The sequence below is a fragment of the Leiobunum rupestre genome, chromosome 2 (assembly GCF_980474605.1).
Source record: "Leiobunum rupestre chromosome 2, qqLeiRupe1.1.hap1, whole genome shotgun sequence".
NCBI lineage: Eukaryota > Metazoa > Arthropoda > Arachnida > Opiliones > Sclerosomatidae > Leiobunum > Leiobunum rupestre.
This window is the reverse complement of record NC_143385.1, coordinates 80707636-80735539: the sequence shown is the minus strand read 5'-3', so window position 1 is coordinate 80735539 and position 27904 is coordinate 80707636. Positions and strand designations below refer to the sequence as shown.

The 27904-nt window shown below is 37.5% G+C and overlaps 2 protein-coding genes and 1 non-coding gene across 6 annotated transcripts; all 3 read left to right on the top strand.

Moving 5' to 3' along the window:
- Positions 1 to 3390: 3390 nt before the first annotated feature.
- Positions 3391 to 3472, top strand: TRNAL-AAG (transfer RNA leucine (anticodon AAG)). Its single transcript has one exon. It is a non-coding gene; the product is annotated as a tRNA-Leu (tRNA).
- A 9237-nt stretch (positions 3473 to 12709) lies between these two features.
- On the top strand, positions 12710 to 14749 carry LOC149959315 (uncharacterized). Of its 4 annotated transcripts, none has more exons than XR_016478384.1 (5): positions 12710 to 13056; positions 13123 to 13247; positions 13321 to 13642; positions 13788 to 14155; positions 14217 to 14749. XR_016478384.1 is itself a non-coding variant. In XM_090165165.1 (4 exons), the coding sequence occupies exons 3-4, from the start codon at positions 13939 to 13941 to the stop codon at positions 14294 to 14296; spliced, it is 297 nt and encodes a 98-aa protein (XP_090021291.1). In that variant the 5' UTR covers positions 12710 to 13056; positions 13116 to 13247; positions 13321 to 13938; the 3' UTR covers positions 14297 to 14749. The 4 variants fall into 4 exon arrangements, 1 of the variants encoding a protein (XP_090021291.1); XR_016478383.1 differs by having other exon boundaries at positions 13116 to 13247; positions 13324 to 13642; XR_016478382.1 differs by having other exon boundaries at positions 13116 to 13247.
- A 7812-nt stretch (positions 14750 to 22561) lies between these two features.
- LOC149959314 (histone-lysine N-methyltransferase SMYD3-like) lies at positions 22562 to 23916 on the top strand. The gene has a single exon (XM_090167366.1). The coding sequence runs from the start codon at positions 22579 to 22581 to the stop codon at positions 23914 to 23916; it is 1338 nt and encodes a 445-aa protein (XP_090023492.1). The 5' UTR covers positions 22562 to 22578.
- Positions 23917 to 27904: the final 3988 nt, after the last annotated feature.

The following is a 27904-nucleotide window of genomic DNA, read 5'->3' as shown; positions in this document are numbered from 1 at the left end:
TGGCCGGTTTATCCGCTCTCGCATTGATTACATTTTCGTAAAAAAATTTGATTCTTTGAATATTCAAAATGCTTTTATTCGTGACTGTCCGATTTCCGATCATCGCGCCGCGATCGCCCATTTTGATTTTGGAGGAGTTCCTCGGGGCCCTGGAACCTGGTCCTTTAACGATTCACTACTTGAGGATGAGGTTTTCTGTTCGTGCGTCAGGCGGATTATCACTAGGAGTCGCTCACGCGAATACTATTCTACGGATATTTTTGACTGGTACGAAACCCTCAAACGTACAATTCGTGATTACGCAATATTTTACGGGAAAGCCGCCGCTTCCGAACGTCGGCACACCAGGACGCTCTTGGCTTGTCAGTTGGAAGAGTTGTCACGTCGTTTATCAATGCAAGACCCGGTTTGTGGCGAATTCGTAAAAGTTCAAAATTTGATCAAGGAACATGACCACTATCTATTGCGGGGCGCTGTAATTCGCTCCATTACCGAGTGGAGTGATTTGGGGGAGCAACCTTCGGGCTATTTCTTGAGTCTCGAAAAACATCGGCAAACCCGGTGATCAATTAAAAACTTGACGGCTCATCAATTCACGATGGCGTTTCCGTTCGTCAGGAAATATTTTCTTATTATGAAAACATGTATCGCGCGTCGGACAGTGATGACTCTCAAGCTGCACGTTTTGCCTCCTTTGTTGCCGGAAAGTTACCACCGGATTTGTCTGCCGCTTGCGAAAGTCCCGTTTCTTGGGAAGACATCCACAAATCTTTGAACGCTATGGCACTAGGCCGTAGCCCAGGTCTCGATGGCTTCACAGTCCAATTTTGGCGTTTCGTACTCCCGTTGATAGCTAAGGATTTCGTAAGGCTTGTTGAAGTCATGTTTGCCACGGGACAAATGCATCTCTCTATGACTCAAGGCATGATCATTCTTTTACCGAAAGACGGCGACTTAACGTTATTGTCTAATTGGCGTCCCATCACGTTGCTCAACGTCGACCGTAAAGTTATTGGTAAAGTCTTGGCTACTCGCATGGCATTGGTGGCGCCTACAGTCATTTCGCCCTGCCAAACTGGAGCTATTCGTGGCCGTGATGTCGCGGGCGCAACACGATACCTTGGCGACGTTACCTCGTATCTGGCACTCCACAGACAGCCGGGTCTTTTCTTGAAAATGGACTTACGGAAAGCGTACGATTTCGTGAACTGGTCATTTCTATTCCGGGTACTGCAAGCTTTCGGGTTCGGTCCCCATTTTCTCCGATGGATTCAACTACTCCTGGTGGGTGGTCGTACAACGATCAAGGTCAATGGTTTTTTGACGAACTTTTTTCGTCTTGGAAGATCAGTTCGTCAGGGCTGTCCTTTAAGCCCTTTATTATACACTTTTTCGACCGAGCCACTTTGCCTCGCGTTATCGCCGTCTTCGAGTATCCCGCATCTACGTATTTGCAACAGCGACTCCCCGGTACTCTTTCAACATGTAGACGACAACACTTTGTCTTTAGCGGCTGAAACTTCGGTACGCGTCGTGGTATCGATTTATCATGACTACGGCAGCGCTTCTGGGGCGGTTATAAATCTGGACAAAAGTAGCGGGCAATGGCTCGGTTCTTGGACAAACCGACCAGACAAACGGATTGAAGGAATTCTGGTATCCAAGGAGCCATTAAAGGTCTTAGGGGTAGTACTTACTTCGAACCACGCTCTCTCTATTTTACGTATTATGGCTGTATTGCGCGCGTGAAAACGGCGCCCGCTATCACTCTTCGGGAAAATAATAATAATCAATTGTCTGGCCACTTCCAAGCTTTGGCACCTCACTCGTGTATTGCCTTTGTCGAATAAACTTGCTTCCCAAATAAAAGCTGCTTTTCTGAACTTTATTTGTGGTTCTGGCTATCACGCTCTCGCTTATTCAACGCTGATCAGACCAAAGGTAGTCGGCGGTTTTGGCTTAGTGGACGTCGTCCAGAAACTACACTTTATGCGCATCCAAGAGTGCCAAACACTCATCCTGCGTGAGTTACCCGTTCATGACGAATCCATACACAACAACTTACTGTTGGAATACGGCAGTGGGTTGACAAGACAAGAAGAAACTTTCCGTCCGTTATTTAATCGGGCTCTGCTTGGGCGTATGCCGCCTCGCTACGTCGAACTCCTCACAAGTTGGCACTCGCATCTTACGACTATAGGCTCTACCGTGATGCCTCGGTCAGATCCACTTTCCGAACCACTGTTTCTGAAACCTCGAATTTCTTTACCACAGCGCTATCACAAAAAATCCCGTATTATGGCTCAGGCTGGCTTCAAAACACTGCGCGACATCCATTACTAAGTCATCCCCGGTTTTATACGACCTCATGCCTTGATTGAACAGTGCCAGATCTAACTCCCTTATAGTGATTTACCTATCGATCGACTTCTTGATCCGGTCTGCACTGCCAGCTGACTGGGCTGTTCTCTTTCATGTTTCAGCGCCCCCAGCGATCTCGTCGTCGGATCGGTCAATTCCTTACCTCGAAATCCGCCGTAACGCTAGTGAAATTTTAAATACGCCGCAAAGTTTAAAATCTATTGCCTTCGATCGTTTTGCGGGGACATTCCCTGAATCTTCCGGCGAAGAACGGTGGCGGTCTTTCTTTGGGGGTCCCCTCCCTCGAGTGAAGTTTAAAACTTTGGTCAACACTACCCTTGGAGCCACTTTATCCTCTACCAATTTCAAAATTATTCACCAAGCTCTCGCAGTGAAGAGTCGACTTTTCAAAGCTGGTCTTGTGACAACTGATCGTTGTCCATTATGTGACAATGCCCCCGAAACGGTTGCACATTTGTTCCTGTCTTGCTCGGTAACGCGACACACCTGGCACCAAGTATTCACAATGTTGTCAATCTATTTGCAACAACCAGGCTTTCAATTGGAAGTATCGATGAAAAATAGTCATTGAGCAGGAACTAAACAAACCTAGTGTGTGGTGCTCTCAACTATTTCTGGCCAACATACGGCGCGAAATTAGACTTCTCACCCTGGTATACTTGAAACATCCCTCTAAAATTGATCTTGTAAAGGTTTTAAACAATTTTCTTAATTTATTTCCCTAACATTTTATCTGTTATGTGTTAAGTATTGACAATTCTAAAAGTATTTCTTTCTCTATTGACTTTTGATGTATGGCATTGTTGTATATGACGAATATGTATAGTTTTCTTGATGGTTGAATGAATAAAAAAAAGGCGCTGGTTTAAGGCACCAGTCCCTTAGGGGGCGCGGGTTCGAATCCCGCCGCTGTCTATATTCAATTTTGTACAAGGTATGTTTTAAAGGGGTGGGAAATTTGTTTTACAGCATTTAGACGATATTTTGGGAAATATAAACCGAAACGAAGGCAGTGTGGCCGAGTGGTCTAAGGCGCTGGTTTAAGGCATCAGTCTCTTAGGGGGCGCGGGTTCGAATCACACCGCTGTCATTATTCAATTTGGTAGAAGGTATGTATGAAAGGCGTTGGAAATTGGTTTTACAGCATTTAGACGATATTTTGGGATATGTAAACCGAAATGAAGGCAATGTGGCCGAGTGGTCTATGGCGCTGGTTTTAGGCACCAGTATCTTCGGGGACGCGGGTTCGAATCCCGCCGCTGTCATTATTCAATTTGAAGAAGGTATGTTTTTAGAGGCTTGGGAAAACCATTTCACAGCATTAAGACGATATTTTAGGAAATATAAACCAAAAAGAAGACAGTGTGGCCGAGTGGTCTAAGGCGCCGGTTTTAGGCACCAGTCTCTTCGGGGGCGCGGGTTTGAATCCCGCCGCTGTCACTATTCAATTTTGTACAAGGTATGTTTTAAAGGCGTGGGAAATTTGTTTTATAGCATTTAGACGATATTTTGGGAAATTTAACCCAAAACCAAGGCAGTGTGGCCGAGTGGTCTAAGGCTCTGGTTTTAGGCACCATTCTCGTCGGGGGCGCGGCTTCGAATCTCGCCGCTGTCATTTTTCAATTTATTAAAATTAAAATTTTTCTTAAACTTATTAAGGCAAAAAAGGACATCTAATTTTAAAATTAAAAATAAGAGAGGAACAAGATATATAAAATAATCAATCAAAGCACCTAAAAAACAATAACACCAAATAAGGGACCATGTTGAAAACCAAAAAGAATATGTGTCTTAGAGGGACTAGGTATAAACCTTCCACACCCAGAATACCGAAAGATAAAAATAACTCCCCTACCAAATTTGAAAAAGGAGGATTAGCTATATTTCTAGCACTTAAAATAAACCAAAATAATCCCATAAAAGGATTTACTAAAAGTATGCCCCGTGCTAGTAAAAGTCTACGTGATTGAAGACGTTCATAAACTATATTAGTTAATCTTAACAAACCAGAAGATGTAAGACCATGCGAAATCATTATAATAACCCCCCCGTTATTACGAAAAAACACTCAAACTAAAAACTCCTCCCATAAATATTATTATATGGCCCACTGAAGAATATGCTACAAGAGACTTTAAATCCCCTTGTGAAAGACAAATTAAATTCGCTTAAACACCACCCAACACAGAAAAACTCACTAGTAAATCTAACCAACCTTAAAGAACACCCACAAAAAAGGTTAGAATCGAATAATACCATAACCCCCTAACTTTAATATAACACCAGCTAACACTATAGATGCAAAAACAGGAGCTTCTACATGAGCCTTTGGTAACTATGTTAGCGGGTAATTTAACCAAAAAAAAAACAACGGAAAAAGAACTTAATCACAATTACAATTAATATAGTACAAATAACTATAACCCAAACTCTTTACCTTCAAGCTAATCAAGAAAACTCCAACTAACAAAGGTAAAGAACCTCGATGGTTACTCCAAATACTTTAAAACGCTTTGACAAAATTGATAGCAATATCTGTTACCGTTGCAATTATTTTATCAGCATCCAGCCCAAAGTCGCTGTGAATATCGGCTAAAATCTCACGAATTCTTTCGTAGCTATGAATTCCTCTAAACCGTTTACAGGCTAGAGCAGCTGACCTTCGGTCGTATGTATTTGTATCTACCCAATGAGCAGTTAACCCAAAAAAAACTACGTTTGGGTGACGACCAAATGTCCGCGGTGGTACAAACGTACTTCACGTTACTGAATATGCTTACCAACTTTTCGCATTCCACTTTGAATTTTTGGTCCATTTGTCTACCAAGTGATCGACGACTAATAACATTTGAAAAACCTAAGTTTTCAAACATTTGTTTGAAAAACGGATCTTCTACTATGCGCAATGGTACCATCGCGTGTATTACGAAATTTAGAAAATTAGAGTCTAATTCGTCGTGGGAGAAAACTTTGGATCGTTTTTATAGGTAAATCTTTACGATTTAGATGCGATGTACTTGCACGTAAGCGCTGCCGTTGTTTTGATAAATGGAGGACGAACTCGTTAAACGACTTGTCGCCATGTTAACGTTTAACATGGGATTGAAATTCGACGATGATGTGACCTGTCCTTTTATAGATATTTCCTTTGGTTGGCCAAGAATGCATTTGGCAACTACGGTGTTCGGGCTATTAGCGTCATACTTAAAAAATTTGAAATATTAACCATCAATTATTGTCAATGCCGAGATACTCGAAAAACACTCCAGATGCCATGAGGGCTTAGTTGTTGATGATGTCAGAAGCAATAATTCAATCTACACGACAGCCAGTCTACCAATCGCGATAAACAAATTTTATCGCCTGTTAGCAAAAACGTTTCTAAATTTATTTATTTTTCGTTTAAAAAGATGATAGATTTCTTATCACCAGTTGAAAAAAAGCAATGTAAGAAAAGTATTTTATAGCTTGTGGATTGGGAAATAAAATAAATTAGATATTATTTCCCGTAGGTAAATGGGTAAAACGTTATTTACTGTTAACGTTCGTTGCATGTTGTGGTTCTTCAAAGCTTTATATGCTTTTAAAATGATAATTGGAGCCTTTTGAAGATTTCAGCTGACCAAAACGTTGGAGGGGGCAATAACATTAGTTGCCCCTTCCAGCAAAATTCTAGGGAAGGGCATTCCCCCTCCCCCTTGCCTGGTTCATACGCCCCTAACCCTCAATCGAGCCATTTTTTCTCTAATTAACCTCATTACTTAAAAAAAACTTCTAAGAGTATGTAAAATCTTCCATGATAAAAATCATGTTTAAAACAGTTTGTTTAGAACGTTTCAAACGTATAATGTTTTGTTTAAAAGATTGGTTTAAGACACTTGTTTCAAACCGAAACATTTAGTTTAAAACTTGCCAACTCTGGTAATAGCTACATCAATTCGCGGCTAAAGATAACCTTTACGATAGTGAGTGACCGGTTTTCCAAAGCTATAGTTAAATCAATAGCGTATGAACCTGATTATGAAAATTGTAATTCATAATATTAACACGTACTTTGAGCCAAATACAAGGTTAAAACTAGTTGTTAACATGGGCAATTTTAACTTGAACCAGCTTAATCTCAGATTTCCAAACGCTCGTAATGTTTTAGGATTTCATCGGATTTCGACGCCAATTGTTTAATGAAACGAGCGTTTGAAAATTTGGGAGCTAATTTTCTCAAATATAGGAGTATATAAAGCTATTAGGACTCAAATATACAATATTATAGAATAAAAATATACAAAGAAACTTCAAAACAAATAATTTAAGGTATGTTTAAGTTAATATTTTACTTAGCATTAACATAATTCTCACTAGAATACTAGAAAAGATAATTTTAAAGTTAAGCTGAATATTAATACGACGATTACTTTCAACGTAAACCACCAGCGGGAGTAACTATACCAGGTTTCGGGGACAAATTATTCTGCTTCGTTAAAAAGTATTTATTTATTTTATGCTGAAATATATAGGGCTTTAAAGAACCTTTTCAGAAATTATAGAAGAATTTAGGGTCAGTTACAGCATGGATTGACTATCAAAGGATGTTTCATTCAGAAAAAATAAAATTACCACCCCTCCGGTCACCTACTGCCATCAGGTCACAATCTGGAAACGCTATTTCTATTCGGGGAAATATGAAAGATAACTTTAGGAACTAAAAATAATTACACGGGATTAACAAGTGCTTTGCCCTAAGTAATTAAACCCTAGTTATAGCATGGGCCAAATAATGATAAATCCAGGACATGACTCTATGCGAAAACCCCTCCAATGCGCTAACACCCGACCACTATTTCCCCCTATTGGGGAAAATGCGCGATCGCGGACCTACGTCATTTTGGGGGCAAATTTTTTAGGGGCAGTTTTCAAAAATAATACACGTGGTCGTCGTAGTAAATATCCTGGAATATTTATTCACAGTTATCATATCTAGTGTGGTTATAATGTAAGTACTTTTTTCTTACGTACTAGGTTCATAATTAGTATAATATATATAATTATATAATATTAAACATATACTTTCCTAGACTCGTTAACATTAATCTAAAAATAAGGGCCCAATATGGCAGGATTTTCGAATTACAACCGCCACTTATTTCCGAATTTCGACTTAGTCAACACAAGATGGCGTTCGGGAAACCGGAAATTTCTGCTTGATTTTGCTCCCAATTTTTTTTATTTGCACCTTTTCCCCGCCTACTAAAATGGCCGCCCGTTACTTTTGGTGGACGACCGATTAAGCACGTATGAAGGTACAAGAGGCATGTCCTGGATTTATCATTATTTGGCCCATGGTTATAGGAAACGCCTTGCCATCTATATGTGATTGGAGGTGGGAACACTCAAATTTGACCAACGAAAGAAACCGTTCAAACGAATCTATATTCTTCCAAATCGCTCCAAATGTTCCTTATTTAAACATGTTTAAAAAATAATAATACACTTGATATATTTACCGGTATAATTACGTTATTTTTCCAGCATAATCCTATGGAAATTCCCCGAGCTTGTCTATCGAAAGCGTCGTCTGCCGCTTTCATATTTATCCGCCGAGAGATGACGCTTCGGGCAACAAAAAGCCTTAGCCCCTGCTGCCGTCGGAAGGGGAAAATTCGGAAATTGTCTTACCCCCGCCCGTAAAACGTTCAGCGTGAAGGCTCGTGACGCTCGTCCAATGAAATTCATATACAACCCTTCGTTAGCGTGTTTAAAGGCTAGCTGCGTTCTCCTTGTGTTTGTTGCTCCTAGCTGAAACCACGGCCAGCTTTGACACTCGCGCCATACCGGCCCGCCCATTCGCCGAAATTTCACGAACAAGGACTTTCCCGCTTTAAACCATGCTATAAACTCTTGGCCGGCAGCGCCACGCTCGTTTTTATATTGCCTTCAATGCAAAAACTAATCTAAAAATAATTTTCCGATATATATTTTTAATCGTAGGTTAACATACAAACTTCAAAGAATGAGCTGGCCGCTATGGCGCCCGTGTAAAAACACCTCTAATTGGCAGTGTTGCCAGATTGCGAAAATTTTTCCATATTGTGGGAATTTTTGGGGTTTATTTTGGCTCGGTGGGAAAATGGTATTTTTTGTTCCAAAACGTTGATTTTATGGGAATTTTCATATCTGCGGGTATTTATCCGTTGATTTTTTAATTTGATTATAAATTGAAAGCCCAAAATTAGGCCGGAAGTAGTGGCGTACTCCTGTAATCCCAAGCGTCTGGGAGGCAGAGTTTGTGGATGGCCGTTTGAGGAAGACCACCAATCCCCCAACGGGTGGTTGGAATTCTTCCGCCACGGGTGTCCTCACCCCTGTCCCCACGTATCCCCCCGTTGGCGTGGCCTTTACACATATCTCGCCCTGATTACTCAAATGGACGAGAGGACTGAATTGTCCCACACGTCACAATCGACTAAAAAAAAAAGCCCAAAATTATCTAGAGCAGTGAATTATCGTGATTCTTGGGATTTTATAAAAAGAAAATAAAGGAGGCGCCTCCTAATACGAAATGTTAAGTTAAAAGGAACCACCAATGGTTTGTAATGCAAAGGATGATAAAATTAGCGAATAAGTAGATTAGTCCATTAAGAGAAGGGATCAAAAAGTTAAACCCGGAACAAATTTGAAGAAATTTAAATACTTACAAATAGCTAGGCAAATCAGATAGGCTCGTACCGATAGGTCTTCGAGTAAACAAAAATACGCGAAACTCGGACCAAATAGATTTTCGAGTAATAAACTAAATTAAATTAAATAAAATAGCAAGAAATTCCAACGGTAGACCAGTTTCGTCCTATTTAGGACTCGTCAGTACCGTGCGGGAAATCTGGCTTGCGACTATTACACCGAAAAAAGAAACTAAGCCTAAACATTAAAAATTTAAAAACGAGTGCCGTAGCACTGCCTTCTATAATACTAGGCCTAGAAATGGTAGCTACGTCGATTTTTTAAGTGACATTTTTTTTTTTTCAAAAATAAGAAAGACTTTATTGGTGTATATGGCAGCGGAGGCCTTCACACCATGTGCATCATACAGAATTAGACTACAAATTTAAAGTATATACAAACAGCGATAAGAAGATAAATACACAAACCAAAAACAAAACTATTGTACCCGGCAAAGTTAACGAATGCCAACGGCGCGGAGCCGAGTACACACGTCCGAAATAATCTGTAATACACCTCGAGAAAAGGCCATACGGAGACCCGACACAGAGTGGAGAAAGTCACCCGCAGTAAGCGACGCCAAAAACGAATGGCGGGGACCTCTAGCGGCCCGACATTCAAAAAGAATGTGGTGAAGCGTCTCTATCGCCGCGCACTGACCGGAGCGACACACCCAAGACGTTCTTAAGCGAAAACGGAAAAGCACCGCAGCAGTTGGAAGCCGGTCACAGTTAACACGTGCTACTAACGAGTCTTGCCAACGTGGCAACCGAAGACCCGCAATACAGTCCCGTGACGGATCAGTCTTGTACCACCCGACGCCCCGAGCCGAAACAAAGTGGTTCCATGAAACCTGCCAAGAGTCCGTAACCAGAACCGAAACCCGTGTTTTAAGGTAGCTTTTGGTGCGAGGCAAAAAAAAACCATCGGCCGCGCAGGATGGTCGATGCTAGATGTCGCTCTTTTGGGTTTTTTGGTTGGGGTAAAAAAGGTTAAACGGCTGCGGCCAATCAGCAGTCTCCTCCCACTGGTGGCTTCAAAACATTAAATGCCTAAAAAAGTCAGGTATTTATCCTTTTATTATTTTAAACTTAATACATATGATTTTGGTTAGTGATATATTGAAACCCATTTCAAGCTTACGATACATAAATATAATATTCTCCGATTCAATAATTACCAATAATCATTTAAAGAAAGTTTTATACATAAGCCTTGGTCATAACAATCGTTTTTTTCCCCCAAAGGATTTTCTAGTCATAAAGAAATTAAAGATTAATAATGGTGAATTCCTGCGTAATAAAAGATGGTTCAACTAACAAATCCAAATTAAATGATGAAAGTTCAAATAGATGCCCAACAGCAAGTCTTCATTCTATTCCCAAGAATAAGTCACTGCGGGAAAAATGGCAACAAGCATGAAAAGCCAGCAGTTCATTAATGGAAATATATCAAGAAAGAGACTATTTCTTGAAAATTTAATTGAGACCGCTGAACTAAATATCAGTCCGACTTCAACAAAAAATCAAAAGTCATGGTAGACTTTTTATCTCCAAAAAATCACAAAAGGAAAGCTGCAAATGTGATGAAAGATATTCGTGATACTCATACAACCACTAATTTTGATAAAGAACATTTTAATGAATTGCTCACCCGTGATCTCAACCATTGCCTCGTCTTTCCCAATGAAACATACCAAAGAAATGAAACACATGATGTAGGTATACAAACATGGATCATTAAAGATCTTCTTATACATAATTCAGCCTTATTTTACAAAATCCTTAAAGTGCAACTGTGATAATTACATAAAATTATCTGAAATCCTTCTAACTAAATTTGTTAGACCTTTATTAGATAACTATGCCAAAGATCTAACTGATTTAAAACAACGGGTAAAGAAATTGAACACTAAACCAATTTCACGCAAACATATCAAAATGTGATATTACATTGTATTTTTTTTAATGGATTAAAAAACGTGTAGAAGATCCAAGCTTATTTTTAAATAGTTTTTTTTACTAAATCTATTTCATTATTTGTTAAGAGAAATTAAAGTCCTATAAATTGAATGTTGACATTATAGTGTATTTTCTCTATTAATATTTAAATTTTTCGCGTAAGTTTGAATTTCCCGCACTTTCCCTACCCAAAAAAGCGACCTCTATCGGATATTTCAAAATCGTTACCGCCACCCCCTTTTTTTTCTTACTTCTAGGCCTAGTATTATAGAAGGCAGTGGCCGTAGCAACGGAAAGCCGAATAGAGTACGAGCAGAGAGTGTAAAGATTATGAGAGGCGTCTCTCTTTCAAAAAAGCGTACTAACTTTTTTTTTCCCAAAAATGTCCACTACTACCGTAAGAGCGATGGCGCCACCAGTGGCGCCGTTCTCACAGCGCGTGCGTTTCGATGTTAGGTTTAAAAGAGACGCAAAAACTTTCCAGATTTTTAATGCTAGTTTTACAAGGTTTTTAAATAATTTAGTGTGTCTGGGGTATATTGTTCCGTTTTAAATTGTGAAATATCGAAAACAAGAAATCCTTGTTTATCTTTTTAGAAGTTTCCATAGGAAAAAGACTGGTAAATTCGCATTTTCATTAGATAGGCTTATTGGCATATTAACTTAATATAAATTTTAGTTCTATTTTGTGACTGAAAAATGTAAATAATGATGGGCTTACAAATAAAACTACGGAATATTTACACGTTAACCATAGAATTTGCGCGAATCATTTCATTGATGCCAGTTTCATGAATATTAGAACTAAAAATAGGCTCACACCATCCGCTGTGCCAACAATTTTCAGTCTTAATGACTCTACACCATTGGAAATTTCAGAAAATGGTAATTTCAATTCAAGCCTTGCTACTCCTCTGGGAAGATCTAAAGTATAATTTTGGTTTAAGTTTTTATTAACGGACATGATTAGCCAAGATTTTGTAGATAATTTTCTTGGATCTATAAGACAGAAAGGAGGCAACCGTGATCATCCCAATCCACAACAATTTCGAGCTGCATACAGGGCTGCCTCTGTGAATAATCTCTTGAAACCACCGGATTCTAATTTTGAAAATCTTGTAGTCTCGCAAAGCCAGAGGCAATGTTCCGATGAAGACTTAGAATTTTGTAATTCTATTGGAAGTCCAAACCTGCTAAAACAAAATGTTCTTAGTTACATTTCAGGATATCTAATTCAACCTTCAATGCTCTTCTTGCATAAGTCAACTCAAAAATGACAATCCAATTGTTGACCCAACAAATCTGCTCTTTTACTTTAAAGCTTTCAAAACAGCAAAGAATTCTTCTATCAGCTGCTCAGCAGCCTCATCGTACCAACTGGTAGTTTCTTCAAATTTGTAACGGAGACAAATGAAGTATTTGACACCAGTTTTAAGCTTTTATCGCACATGACAAATATTAAAGGACGTTTGGAGAGATTCATCATTCAAAGAATTGACAATAAATATTTTAAAGCTTATGAAGATTCTCCATGTGCAACTGCATACCAAAACATGATATCTTTTTTCATAGAATTCTGCATACATAGTTCCCTTAAAAAACAAGATCTCAACCATGAATACATGAAAACCCAGAAAAGATTAGATTCGCTAGCGAAACGGGTATAGGTGGCGCTGCCGTCGCTACCCCTGCAGCTTGGTTTTCCAGCGTATAGTGGTGATCCAAATCAAAACAAATCCAAGAAATATGGCGGTTCACATTAACGCTAGAGGTGGGAGAAGTTGTGCGGTCCCTTTTTGCAATAATACTGCGCTTAAAAAACGTAAAACTGAAGAAAATAGTTAAGAACCAAAGCCAGGATTATCATTTCATAAATTCCCAAGTTGTAAGAAACTTTTAAATGTATGGTTAACAAAGATAAAGTCGGGGAAAAGGCCTAGTAAGTGGGCTCAGATTTGTAGCGCCCATTTTACAGCTGATGACTTCTTGGAAAGAAATGGTGAGATGCAAATAATATTAATTTTTTTAAAATAAATTAATCGAAAAACTCATCAATAGATGGTAGATCTGTAAGAAGACGTTTGAAATGTAACGCCATTCCCTCCCAAAAATTGCCATGTAAGCCAATTAAAGAATCAACCGAAGTTAGATTAAAAGAACGAGCTCAACGTTACGTAAAGCGTTCTAAAGGTATTCTTATTTTATGGTAAACTTTTGTGAAATAATAAATAGAATAATAACACAAATTTAATTTTAAATCAAGCAGTTCTATGTTCAACATCACCAATAACAGATTCCATTGCTCCAAAAGTTGTTGAAAGCGCAAGTGAACCAGCTCCGGATGATAAAGTTTTTGTCATTATCAAACTTAGCTATGCTATCTGAAGTAACAACTGAAGCTCAAGGAAAGGACCAATCTCACAAACCATCTAGAGTAATAAATGCGTCTATTGGTGTTCAAGTTTATTTGGACCATGGAAAGTATTTTGCTGGGTCAAGAGTTGGAATTTCAAGCAATGGAATGAAAAATGCTGATTTTGTGTCTCTTACTGGCATTGGGAAAGAACTATTTGAAAGCCTTTCAAGTGAGGTTTTAGGGCTTGAAAACCAGAGCAAGCTCTAATTTTCTAATGCCTGTAAAATATAGGGTGCTGTTAACCCTAATGAAGCTTAAGTCAAATTTGACATTTGACGCTTTGGCTTCATTATTTGTCATTTCGAATCGAACAGTTTCAACATATTTCAAAAGAACCCTTTGTGCCCTTGCTGAAGTTTTGAAGAAATTTATCTTTTGGCCGGATATGGAAAATATCATAACTTTCCTAAATGTTTTAAAGAGTTTAATAATACTCGCATTGTGTTGGACTGCTCAGAAGTACCTATGATGAAGCCCAACACATTTCACGACAGAGTGGCAACCTACATCCATTATAAAGGAACTCACACAATAAAAATTCTCATTGGAATTTCACCTTCTGGCATGATCACGCTCGTTAGCGACCCCTGGGGTGGAAAAGTAAGCGACAAGGAAGTCACCATTGAGAGTGGGGTCATAAATCTTTGTGAACAATTTATTGATGGAATTATGGTTGACAAAGGTATGCATAAAAGTGTAATATGCTAAAAAAATATTTTAAAACTCATTCAACTTAAATTTAGGCTTCCTTATTGAAGATGAATGTGCGGCCAATGGCATAGCTCTACACATCCCTCCATTTTTGAGAAAAATAACAGTTTAGTAAGGAAGAAAGTGTAAAAAATCAAAAAAATTGCATCAGCTCGTGTTCACGTGGAGATAGCCATTCAAAGAATCAAATTATTTAAAATTTTAAATGATAAATTTGACCTTGATTTAGTTCCCTACTGTGACGAAATTCTGAAGGTCATATGTGGATTAGTAAATTTACTAAAACCAATTCTAGCAGATGATAAATTTGATGACTAAGTTTAAATCTTATTTAATGACGATGATGATTATTTTATTAATTTTTATCAAATAAGTTTAAAAATCTTTTATTATAAATAAGACTTCAAGTAAAAATTCATTTATAACATTAATTGATCAAATTCATTTTACTTTTCTTATATAATACTAATTGGCACAGTACAAAATAGGAACTTTTTTGTTTTAAAAATCACTTACTCTTGACTAGTAATGGTAAATATAATTTGAAATAAAAATTGCACAATTTGACTATGTTTTGTTTCAAATAATCTTCGTCTCTTTGAATATCAATTAAAAGATAGCCCTTGGGAGAATACAAGAAAAATGAGCATGTTTTTATGTTTAACACATAAAGGCCAAGCTGAATTTGTGCATAGTAGCTTCTACAATCGTTAGTTGGTAAATAAATTCCGTCTTTTCCAATTTTCAAGAAGTTAAATTTGTTTTGAGCGACAGCATCTTCAATTGATATTTTCTTCTTAATCTCGAGTAATTTTATCTCTCCATTTTCCATGTATAATCCATCTGGACTAAAAGCTAGAAATGGATTATTTAAGTTAATTAAGAGGCCATATTCCAATACTTGTACTTTTTTAAGCCACGAAAATTTGGCCCGAGCAACTTTCTCCATTTTGTTCCCATTTTGATCCTTTTGGGCTTTCTCTAAACATCCGTTCTCCTTCTTCTAAGGCTCTTGGCTTTTCCCCAATGTATTTCCAAATTTCAACCATGGTGAGATTCACTATTATGGAATAAATAAAGGTTAAAATAGGATAATATAATAGAATACCAATTAAATGTTAGCATACCTTTTTGAGATGTCATCTTTTATTTGAACAATATTGCTCCAAGGCCTATTCTAACAATGTTTTAAGTAAATCCAAAAGGACTTCAAATCTTAATGACAGTATATAATTAGAACCAAACATTATGTCTTTAAACTTGACATTCAATCCTACTTACCAAGAAAACACTAATTCGCTGTTAAAACGTATATAATACCACCATCTCATCAGTAGCACACCACTATTTGCTGAATGCTGATCACCACTATACAGTTACACGCAGTGTGGATAGGGGGCGCTGCCGGAGTTTTCGTTAGCGAATAGGAAACTGTTATAAATACAACATTAATCTCATTTTACCAACTTCAATGTTTCCTCGTATTTTTTTTTATACCACTCTGTTCTCGTTAAGCCTCGGCCATTTCATAAAATTTCCAATGAATTTCCTTGGTTAATCAAACAAATAATTCTTTTAGTATCAAAATATTATAATTAGTACGCTTTCTTGTACTTACGTTTCTTTATTTTTCATGGAATTGAATTTTATTAATTTTAAATTAGCATAATTCAACTATGTTTAACAGCCATGACTGATGAAAAACTTTCCGGATGTTTACAAAATTTAAAAATTTTCCAGTAGCGACATCGTGTGTCGGATAGTAACGTAACCTCTCCTATGGGCGCGCGCTCTCAAAATCTTGTACGAAATTTTAACGTTACGGGAATAGGAAGAGACGCCTCTCATAATCTTTACACTCTCTGGTACGAGCGACTGACGCGCAGCGCCTTTACGGGCGGGCTCGCGCGTAACTTGGTTTAAAGTTTTTACCCGCCCCCATTGAAATTAATGTAAAGTTGGAGATAATTAAACGTTAATTAACCAACCAAATGATATAAGAAATATTCCACTGACAATTTTTCCGGTTTATATGAACTTAAATGTTATATACAATCGTCTTGAAAAATCGTTTATCGCATTATAACATTCAAAATTAATATTTTTCCCCGCTCCATGTAGATAATCGAACATCTGCTGGTCTAGGTAAAGTTGTCAACCCGCGTATTAGAAAGCAAATGAAAGGCAGTGAATCTTGCCCAGTACTAAGCCTTGGTTAAATCTGCCGCGTATTTTCAAACGGAAAAACCTGAACGCTCCTTGTAATAAGAAACAAATATCGAAATATGTTCTAAGTCCATTTAACGCCAAAAATCCCTCGCATTTCGTTATTTGTTTCGTATTACAATTAACGTTCGCCATCATTTAAAGATAGTACTCAGGTTTTTGAGTTTCAAAATACGCGGTAGATTAAACCGAGGCATAAGGCTGGGCAAGAGTCACCGCCTTCAAATTTTCGTCTACTTTAAAGATACATTGCGAACGAACCAATTTATGAAAAGTTATGAAACTAGCTTTTAAATAAACCTTGAAACTTAGTTCAAGTCATATTTATAATTCACTGATGACAAAATTCGCGAAAAGTATTAATATCGTTCCGAATTACAACGTACTTTCTAAAATCTCATTTGGCTTTCTAATACGCGGGTTGAAAACGCAAACTTTACCTAAACGAGCAGATGTTCGATTATCTAAATGGTGCGTTAAAAATATTATTTTTGAACGCTATAAAGCAATAAAGGATTTTTAAGACGATTTTATATTACGTTTAAGTTCATATAAACGGAAAAAATTGTCAGTGGAATATTTCGTATACCATTTGGTAGGTTAATTAACGTTTAATTATCACCAACTTTACATTAATTTCAATGGGGCGGGTAAAAACTTTTAAACAAGTCACGCGTGATCTCACCACGAGAGGCGCTGCGTGTCATAAATGTAATATAAAATCGTCTTGAAAAATCGTTTATCGCTTTCTAACATTCAAAAATAATATTTTTAACTCGCCATGTAGATAATCGAACAGCCGCTCGTCTAGGTAAAGTTTGCGTTGTGAACCCGCGTATTAGAAAGCAAACTTAGAAACTTAGCCTGAACCTTAAAAATTTCAAAACGCGTTGCGTAGCAACGGAAAGCCGAATAGGGGGAAAGTGGTGGAGAATAGCATATACGAAATGTTAAGTTAGAAGAAACCACCTATCGGTACGAGCTATTTATAAGTATTTAAATTTCTTCAAGTTTGTACAGGGTTTAGCTTTATGATCCCTTTTCTTAATGGACTAATCTACTTATTCGCTAATTTTATCATCCTAATACTACAATCAAACAATGCATAGCCCTAATAACCAAAATTTTAAAAAATTGTAATTTCAATAAAATTTAATTTTTAAAAAGTTAATTTTCCAAAAATTATGGCATGTTTTCCGTTGAGTTTTCGTTGTGGGTGGGGCTAATTAAAGAAGTGTGAATTTGTTATAAATTTACTATCCATCAATGGGAATTTCGTCTTTCAAACATTGGCAACACTGCTCATTGGCAGAACGGCCCCTTTTGAGCAGGCGACAGGCCCAGCCATAGACGACAAGATTCTAGTAGGCAAGATTCTGGGCAACTATCAAATACTTCGGATTTTGAAAACCAACAGTCAAATCAAATTATTAAAATGACCAATTAATTCGACCAAATACCGCGAGGTTTGAAAATTTGAACCAAATATAAATTTTTATCAAATTAATCTACCAAATATAAAATTTTGATGTGATGCAGATTCTATCAGAAAGGAAAACGTGCTAATAAATGTGTGAAAAAATTAGGAATAATTTGTAAAACGTACTTTATCCGAAGAAGAATATCAAAAATGAAGCTTTTTATTATAATTATAATTATTAACATCAAATATATCAGACAATATATAAAACAAGGCCGAAACTATTTTATATATCAATATAAGTAAAATCATAAGTCGATAAGGTTCCCCTAAGTAAACGTCTAGAACTCTTAGGCATCGAGCACACACGCGTTAAAACTAGCAACTCTTAGTGGCCACGTCCTCCACTACCCTTTTCTGAACAGTATTTCGCGAAATGCATTATGATGCGCATAAAGGTATATTCAAAACTTTCATCAAATTATTTTATCGCTTTCCAATATAATTCATCAGAAAGCAAATATAGTAATTAGAAATAAAAGTTGTGTTTCTAAAGGTATTTATTTTTAAAATTTGAGATCTAGACGTGTTTTGTCACTGTGTACATTTATCAGCCCTAGCGTGGCTGCTCTAACAAGCAAGATAATAATATAATTTTAGATGTAGAAATTTTGAAAACGAAGATGGTGCTTTTGTCCTATCATCTGGCGTCAATTTTCTTCTCACACGGACAATAACGTTAACATGGGGCCCTATGCTAGACCTTATGATAAGCTTATGGTAAATTATCACAGCTCAGTGCTGACTTTTTTGCATGTATCACCATTTTATCACACTTAATTTTAACACTTCAGTTTGACTTATAATAAGAGTTATTCATTATTTACCTCTTACCATGCATATACCACAATAATTTCGGTATTAAGTTAGTTTTTCAATAGATAAAAAATTAACTATGCCAATTTATGGCACAATATAGTTTTAGAGCAATTTCACTCTTCTACCAACAATAAAATCTTCCACAACATGTCATTCCTTATATTTAAAGTTAGCTTGTCCTAAAATTTTGCAAAATAAATTGGTCGAATCAAATAGTGGCAAATACCTAGCACAGCTCTACATATAAGTTATTTATGCGATTTCTATGACCCTTTCCCCTATTACCTCTGGTGTAATTAAAGTTCCCTCGCACCACTTTGTACTAAACCTAGGAGTAAGACTTTAACCATGGACACTGTATCTCTAACCGGACGGGAAAAGCAGCGTAAAAGAGGTACCCCCTCACTGTCCGTTTGCGGCCTACTTCGTATTAGCTGAAATAGTCGGCCGTACTCGATTTGCAGGGCCGTCAAGTTCATTCGAAAGAATGTACACCTTATTTATTTATCGTTTGAAATGCGCCATCTACTGGGGATTCGCTAGGTATTATGGGTATAAACATTTTCGCGATTTCTGTCTGCTTAGCTAGGACTGTATAAATCGTCTGCTACTTAAGTGATCGGTAAGGCTTAATAAGTTTAGGTGTAAAATACGATTTTCAAACGAGATCGAGAGACAAAACAGGTAATTTATAATAAATAATTTCGCTTATTTTATTGAATGTTCAATTTTTAATGATAGTATATTATTTACAGTTCTTCAGAAACTCCCAAAAGGGGAGGAACAAGAATTACAAGATGTTGTGTTATCGGTTGTGGGAAAAACAGCTACAAGAGTAAAGCTAGCTTTCATTTGTTTCCAAGGGACAAGACTTTGAAAGAGGAATGGATTAGTAGGATTCAATCAGCTCCTCATGATTTCTAAACCACGCACAAGTTCAAAAGCAAATTTTGCAACTGGATTCCTTCAGCAACTAGCAAAATCTGCAGATACCATTTCAACCCAGCTGGAGTCAAACATTACAATGATTTTCTCCCTTGTTACTTTCCTTGGAAATATTTTTAACATATTGTTTTAAAGCCTTTCAAAGGTTGGAAATTAACTTATAATTATTTATTTATAATAAATTATAAAATTTTTACCTTGTTTTTATTCACAGTACGGTTAGGTTATAACTATCTGGTTCTTCCTCCGGATGAAACGTTGTCGCTAAGAGTAGATGTTGTTATTAACAACGAGGAAAGTACGTTACCAGTACCACAAATGAGCATGAAGAATGAGTTTACCATCAGACACTGTGAACATTTGTGTATAATAAAAGACTATTACTCATCAATTATCAATGAAAAGGATGCTCTGATTAACCAGTTGATATTTGAAAATAAGGAGCTTAAAGAGAAGTCTTCAACCCTAGAAAAAAATAACGAAGACACCTTAAATGAATTAACGAATAAATGTAAACAATTAATAAATCTTGAGATGCAATTTAAGGTTTCCAACGCCACTAATAAGTCATTCAGCGTAACCACTAATCTACAAATAAAAACATTGTCATATTAAAAACTACATAGCAATAGCAACGGTAACTATATTTACACCACAGTCTATCCATTATAGACTCTGTTTACACTGTAAATGCAACTTACTTGTTTTGGTTTTCCATGTTTGAAATATGTATAAGAGATTTCTATTCCTCACATTACCACCTTGGCTTAAATTTCAACTTTAACTATAAAAATTTAATATTTTGTATAATTATACGTACGAAAACTATAAAGAATAGTTTAGGAATAAATTGCTTACCTGTTTAAAGTATTCAACTTTTTCATTATCATTAAATAACCCTTTAAATTACGAAGATAATGCAGGAACGATTTAAAAAAAACTATTCCTAAGCAGACGATCTTTCTGAAAAAAATTCAAAGAACTCTTGGGAAAATTCGAATTTATTTCACCAGGTGTCGTATTCAAACGATAAAGAATGTTTTTTCGACCACGTGACGAATTATATGGCCTTGACAGCCCCGAAACTTTAAAAATTCTTGAACCTCCCCCGCTTTACAGAGAGACGGTGGCGGCGGCAGGTGATTTTGTATGGTGGAAGCTACAGCTTTTCCCGTCCGGTTAGAGATACAGTGTCCATGCTTTAACCGCAAACCCGTTGATGATTTTTAAGATAATATGCCAAGGCTACGGTCTTATACACTTTGAAACCCAGTGTAAGTTGGTTTGAATCCCAGTTTCAATAAAACTTGTGATAAATTCAGCGTCAAAACTGTATTTAAAGGGAGTATAATCCATCTTGATTGGTTAGGGTGTATAACCTTTTTTGGAATTTGGGGGTAAAACCTGAACAAACTAACTCCTTCCCGCCCCTCGCTAGGAAGGCTTGTGGAAGCTACTCGGTACAGTCTAAGTGCACCCTACCACACAAGAGGGGTTGTACCCCTTTAAACGATATTGTGTGACCGTGACTTTAGTATCACCATAAATTTGTTAAAGGCCGCCGGAGGCTTTGTAATTTTTTGTGCCAGTAAAAACTCAATTTTTTTCGGTTTACGACAACAGGTTTGGTTCATATTAAATTTATTTAGGTTATTTCCCAATTTTTATAAAAACGAATGCAATTTAAAAGGAACATCGGTTTATTTACGCGGGAGCATCAGATATGTTAAAATGTATATAAAGAAATCGGGCTCTTATTTCTAGCCCTGCATAATTTTTCATTGTGGCTTCTCCCTCACCTGTAATTAGTTTTAGTTCCATTTTCTGTCGATAACTCGTTAGTAGTAATTCCCTTTGGTCTGCGGACTGGACAATTTCGAATATTATTTGTAAGTTGAATTTCGAGTATAATTATTAAGAAAAAACCCTCTTTTGATTATTAATTGTGATTGATTTTAACCTATATAACGATCCTAAAGAGTTTCAATCCCCATATCTTGGCTTACTTTACGTAATAGTGTAATAGCATGATGGAAAGATAATGTCATAAGGAGAGCTGACAGCTAACTCTGTCTTTTATGTAACAAAGGCGGTTTTGGAATTACGATTTTATCGCCACCTGGCCGTCATCCGGTACAATCATTAGCGTTTAGCACAGGAAATTTAAGATGTAATGTTTAATTTTAAATATTTACTGACTTTTGTTGATCTTTAGGGTAGTGGAAAAAATATATCCCTTAATTTAATTTCCCTTGAGCATTACAACAATTTAAAAAGGAACAGCTCGAACCACCGTAGAAACGACGATTTGATTTATTTTGGTCTTCAGCCATGCGTCAGTCATCACGCTGTATAAGCCTCCACGGGGGCCACCATATTTGTTATCTAACGACGGATAGAGGCGCTGCAGTCAGCAGGGCGCCCATGCACTTATCCAAAAAAGCCCGGAGCCGGCTCTCCTTATCTTTCTTCCATGGTAATAGTGGGCAGTGGCTTGGGAGAGTTGAAAATAAGACGTTTGAACACCAAATTATGCAATGTAATTTTTACACATTGATTTTCGTAATCTATTAATTATACATTTTTAGGAGACACGATTTTGTACTTTTTTCAACACGGGGGGGGGGGGGGGGGGGTGGAGAATAATTAAAGTTGTCTAGTTTTCAAATGTCGAATCGTTAAAGACAACTGAAAACACATGTAACTGCTAGTGTACTCCTCCAGCCCACTTGTTAGTTTGAAAGATGGCACTGTAGTCGTTTCGGTGTTTTGAAATTAGCAACATTTTTTAAAAGCTATAACTCTTGGTGGAAATTTTTATTTTGTGCTCGTAAAAAGCTTTCCCAACAAACTCATTAAAGGTGATAAGTGCATAAATACAGACATCTCAACATAAATTACTTTAAAGTTTTTTAGATATAAAGATGGGATTTAGTCGAGGAGACGTTATTTGCAGATCCGAACCACTGGTGTTTGCCGTTATCAAAAGCGAAAAGGGAATATTTTGCGACTATTGTCTAAGAAATAGCAACGAACCCGTGTTCAAAGGAAATGAGTTTTTGCAGCCATTACAAACTAGACCAAAGCCACAACGCTGTAGTCAATGCCAACTGCTTTATTTCTGCGACGTCCATTGCCAAAGAAAGGCCTGGTCAGATTTCCACAAGCTGGAATGCGCCCGTTTGAAGAAGTTTCCGCTGGAAGGCAAAGAACTAGTCATGGCCAGACTCTACACGAAGATAAAGATGGCTGGAAAAAGTGGAAGAAGCTTATTACGAGAAACTGTCAGTTGCTACAGCAGGTCGTGCGATGATTTGATGGGACACCACGAAGAAATCTCCCAAAATTTACTAAAGATGTTGTATTTTGAGATGATGCAGGGAGTAAAGTTGGAGATGTTCTTCCCTGACCTTTATGACCCCAACAGCGAAGCCGACAGGATGCTGCTCTTCGATGTTTTTTGCAAATTGTCCGTTAATGGGAATGAAATCTTTGACGATGGATTTGATAAAGTTGGATGTGGCTTGTATTTGGGTTTCTCAATTTTTGATCACAGTTGCGACCCTGATGCGTACTGGTCCTTCAACGGCAAAACCTTGGTAGTTAAAGCTATCAAAGACATTCCGCATGATGACGTCAGGAGAATAAGCATTTCATACCTGGACATTGCCCTGCCAAAAGCCCAAAGACGAGACATTTTAAGGCGCCAGTTTTACTTCACTTGCCACTGTAACTGTTGTTTGAATGACGAGAAGGAAGCTGCCAGATTCCAAATACTGGACGCCCAGAATGCCACCGACTTAAACGTGGTCGCTCTGTCTGAAGCATTTTACGATCAACGTGTAACAATTTGCAAAAATTCCGAGTCTGACGGTGAGTTAAGAGCGACTCTGAAGGAATGCGTGGCGCTTATCAAAAAGCAAGAGACTGTCTTGGGCGAATACCACATTTGTCGATTCCGCCTTCTTAAAGTAGCTTTTCAGTGCTGTTTTAATCTGAGCCTTGCGGAAGATGGCATTTCTATGGGACTCGAACTTCTGAAAGTCCACACATTTTACTACGGGGAATATCACCATGAACATGGAATTTTGTGGAGTAAAATTTCTCAATTGTACTCTAAAATTGGAAAAGTAAAACACGCATTCGAATCACTGTTGAAATCACATAATATATTTAAAGTGTTATTAGATGAAGACCACCCTGCGGTTCTTCTTGGTAAACGCATTCTATATAATTTAGCTCAGTATCAAATAGCCATTTAAATTTATCTGCTCTGAACCATTACACGATGGATATTTCACTTTTCTTGTAAAAGGACTTGATCATTTAATCATTTTCAAAACCTTCTCTTTGTTTTTAATGTTTTATCACTCAACATAATATTAAACACAAATATATTGCAAAAAAAAGCAATTTACTGTATGTTACCAATATTCACATAAAAAATTTCATATTTTTAATTATTGACGTTCTTTATCCGTGGCGTTAATATTTTGTGGTACTTAAATTTCGAGTAGCTCCGATTTTAATTCGTGGAAGTGATGATCATTCAAACCATTGGAGCCCGTGACGACTTTTGGTATTGAAGAAAGTGCAAATTTGATGATATAAAAATTTAGTGATGATGTTACTTGTCGATATTAGTGTCGATCAGTTTGGAATATTTAGTAGTGCCGTATTATTTTGTAGGATAAGATATTCATATATTTTGATTTGAATTGACGATTTTATTCGAGATTGAGACTTTTAGTGGCGCGTTTTAAATTATCCAAATGCCACATGCCCTTGGAAATATTTAAGTTTGGGTGCTGTGGCAAAACCACTTGGAGCTAGTAGTCTAGCTGAAATTCGTCAACCAGTTTCCGACTGAATGATTGGTTTGCGTAATTATGCACCATTTCAAATCTGGACGGCTCACCTAGGGGAACACAACGAGGAATAACAACCTTGGGTGAAATTTTGGGAAAATGGATTCCCAAAACCATAATGGAAGAATCTTTGGACAAAAATCTATTTTTCTAGCTAGAGTCCATAATTTAACTAACTAATACCATACAGAAGATATAATATTTCCAAAAAAATGAGGGTATTAAAATACGTTAACGTTGGTTTTAAAGTAATAACTAAGAAATATTTCGTTAAGCTATTAGTTCAATAACTTAAGTCACAATATTGGGCAAACATCGGAAAAATTGCTACCGGGAAAAATTTTTGCATGTACCTTCATTAGGTCATTATCAACTTATCAAGTGTCGAAAATATTCATCATTTGGTTGCGAGCACAATTTTTTATGGCGGAAAAAAGGAGCACAAAACTGTTTTTTTTGGTAATATCTCCGAATGTATTGTATCTACGGCTATTAACCTAATTACGTCCTTTAGGCCCCGGCTATTTACTACAAAAACGGTTTTATGAAAAATTTCGTTGCGCACTTGCAGTTTGAACGTTGTACCCGAAACGGAGTTTACAATTTGGCGCCTTCCTGGATTAAATATTCGGCCGCCAGTCCCCTTCGAGATCGCCTGAATTTGTTAAATAATTGTTGGTAATTGTTCCATCCAGAGGCCTAGATGGGCGCGCTCTGAGCTCCAAAGAGTGCGAGAGCTAATTTTGAGCGCGAACTGCACCCTCGGGCAAAAAAAGGAGAAATTCGGCTTTTGCCCATCTCTGTCCAGAGGGAGACCCGTTTGCTTTTCTCTGGCCAGTATCTGAAATTTATGGAAACCACTGTGCTGATATTTGGCATCAGTTAAATCCGTTTCAAAGATATGCGGTTTGTAACAGTTTTACCCGTTCGACTCTTCTTTCATGACATTTTCTTTAAAACAATTGTTGAAACACGCCTAATAATTCAACGAAGCTCCTCGCACTTCTTATTATCCATTTCGCCATCCACTTCGTTAAAGCAAAAAGAACAGCACTCTCTAAAATTGAAAGAGGTTTGGTTCGATCGCATTCTTCTTTTTGAAAAACTACATGTTGAACAAATTCATTAAAATGTTCAAGCAAGTGGCGGCTCGGAGTGAAGTAGCTCTTTTTTCAATAGATGTCGCTGGCGTTGAAATCAAAAATTCGTTACTTGCCCCTCGCGTTGATTGGATCGTTTGTTAATTGGTAAATAACATAAATTACAGCAATTATAAACAATATTTTTACCCGGGATAATTCATTTAGGTTAAAAGTCCACTAAATAGAGTATAAGCTGTCTAACTATTATGCTCTACAATCATGGCTCTCTAACGGCGTTATCATTTGGCTATTTTGAATTTTAGCTTCCTTTGCCATTAATAGATGGCACCACGTTCTCCAGTAAAGTCGCGATTTCCCCCCTCGAATTTCTATTTCGAGTTACTAATTAGGTAATTTGTTTTGCTTAAAAAAACGGGTAAGTCCTGTTTATAGAAAACAAATGTTCCAAAAACACTCGCATAGAGTAACAAATTTTGAACAGCAATAACATGCATTTTCCGTTGAATAACCCGCCGAAACCTCTTCAAGTTTGTTTGACGTCGAGACGCGTAACTTTTCATTGTGCATATAGTAGACAATTAGGCTGTGTCCAGCAAACTGTTGGGGATAGAAAACCAAATAGAATGTTTAATTCATAGCGGATTAAAATTGCGACAATATCCTTTGGGATACCGTTATAAACAAGTCGGCCCAGGCCGTAATATTAGTTCCACATCGGCGTATTCGGGTGGGCAAACCCATACATACTTAGTAGACACAGGTAGGTCAACTAATACAAAAGCTGTTGAGGCTATGTGATTTCCTATCGTTTGATATATAAATTGCCATCCTAAGTTAAAGCGTGGATGCCGCCAACCCTCAGGATACGCGGGTGGGCAAAACAATATAGAAGCTGTTGAGGTTATGTGATTACCTATCGTTAGATTTATAAAAAAAAATCCTATTTCTTATCGTTAGATAGACGGAAAGTATCAAAGGTGAAATAGGTAAGCAAAACACGACGAACATAATTCTTTTAAATTATTGAAATTAGTGGAAATATGATTTAAAGAAATTCTTAAACTGGGATTCAAATGTGTTTATTTTAGGAAATTTATATCAAACATTTGGGAAGTTTAGGCACCAAAAGTCATGTAAATTCGAAAATTCATAAAAAAATACCCATGAATTTATTTGTCGGAACAGAAATTAATAGAATATGTCATTTTCGAATTTTATATTATCTGGGTGATTAAATTGGTATTTTCTTAGGGCAGATATTTAACATGGATTATTAACAACTGCATGAATCATATTATTTCATGAATGCATTTATGTACTAAGAATATGGAAATCAGTAGATAGGAAATCAGTTGAAGACGCGTCAGTGCGATGATTTCATCGCAATTTTTCGGCCGTATTACAATTTTCATGGCGTACGATATCGTACCATTCAGTGACTCTCCCTTTAAGGGGGTTGGTTGTAGGGGGCGGAAATTAACGGCACTGCGTGCGCGTCAAAGAGTGCTATCGAATGAGATCAACTTGTGTTTTTCGGTCACTCTCCCTTTAAGGGGGCTGGTCGGAGGGGGCGGAAATTAACGGCACTGCGTGCGCGTCAAAGAGTGCTATCGAATGAGATCAACTTGTGTTTTTCGGTCACTGTCCCTTTAAGGGGGCTGGTCGGAGGGGGCGGAAATTAAAGGCACTGCGTGCGCGTCAAAGAGTGCTATCGAATGAGATCAACTTGTGTTATTCGGTTACTCTCCCTTCAAGGGAGTTGGTCGGACGGGGCGGAAATTAACGGCACTGCGTGCGCGTCAAAGAGTGCTATCGAATGAGATCAACTTGTGTTATTCGGTCACTCTCCCTTTAAGGGAGTTGGTCGGTGGGAGCGGATATTAACGGCACGCGTGAGGGGGCGGAAAATCTCTGGATCAACTAAACAAACTACAAAAGTGTTCAAGGCTTAAAGTTCAAGCATGACATCCGAAGAGGACGGCGTGGCTCACTTGTTTTAGGCGTTGGTTTTGGAAACTACGCGGCGAGAAATCTGGGTTCGAAGCCCGGTGTCGGCAATAAATTTAATTTATTTTTCGCCGCTCCATCTACCGTGTAGTCGCTTTCCACAACGCCGACGCCAACGCCAAACAAACAACTTCGCTTTTATTTTGAAACAAGTTGGCAAGCCAAAATATACCTCTCCTCGGAAGAATGGTCCCTAGTGGTATTAATTTCTCGAGACGACCCCAGTGGCGTAACGACCAAATTTGGGCTCCCCCGCAGGATATCAAAAGGGC

Excerpts from the sequence above, each read along its gene's own strand:
- LOC149959315 (XM_090165165.1), top strand. The coding sequence starts at position 13,939 with ATGATGAAGCCCAACACATTTCACGACAGAGTGGCAACCTACATCCAT. Across the intron at positions 14,156-14,216 it reads TGGAATTATGGTTGACAAAG|GCTTCCTTATTGAAGATGAA; the intron begins GTATGCATAAAA and ends ACTTAAATTTAG.
- LOC149959314 (XM_090167366.1), top strand. The coding sequence starts at position 22,579 with ATGGGATTTAGTCGAGGAGACGTTATTTGCAGATCCGAACCACTGGTG.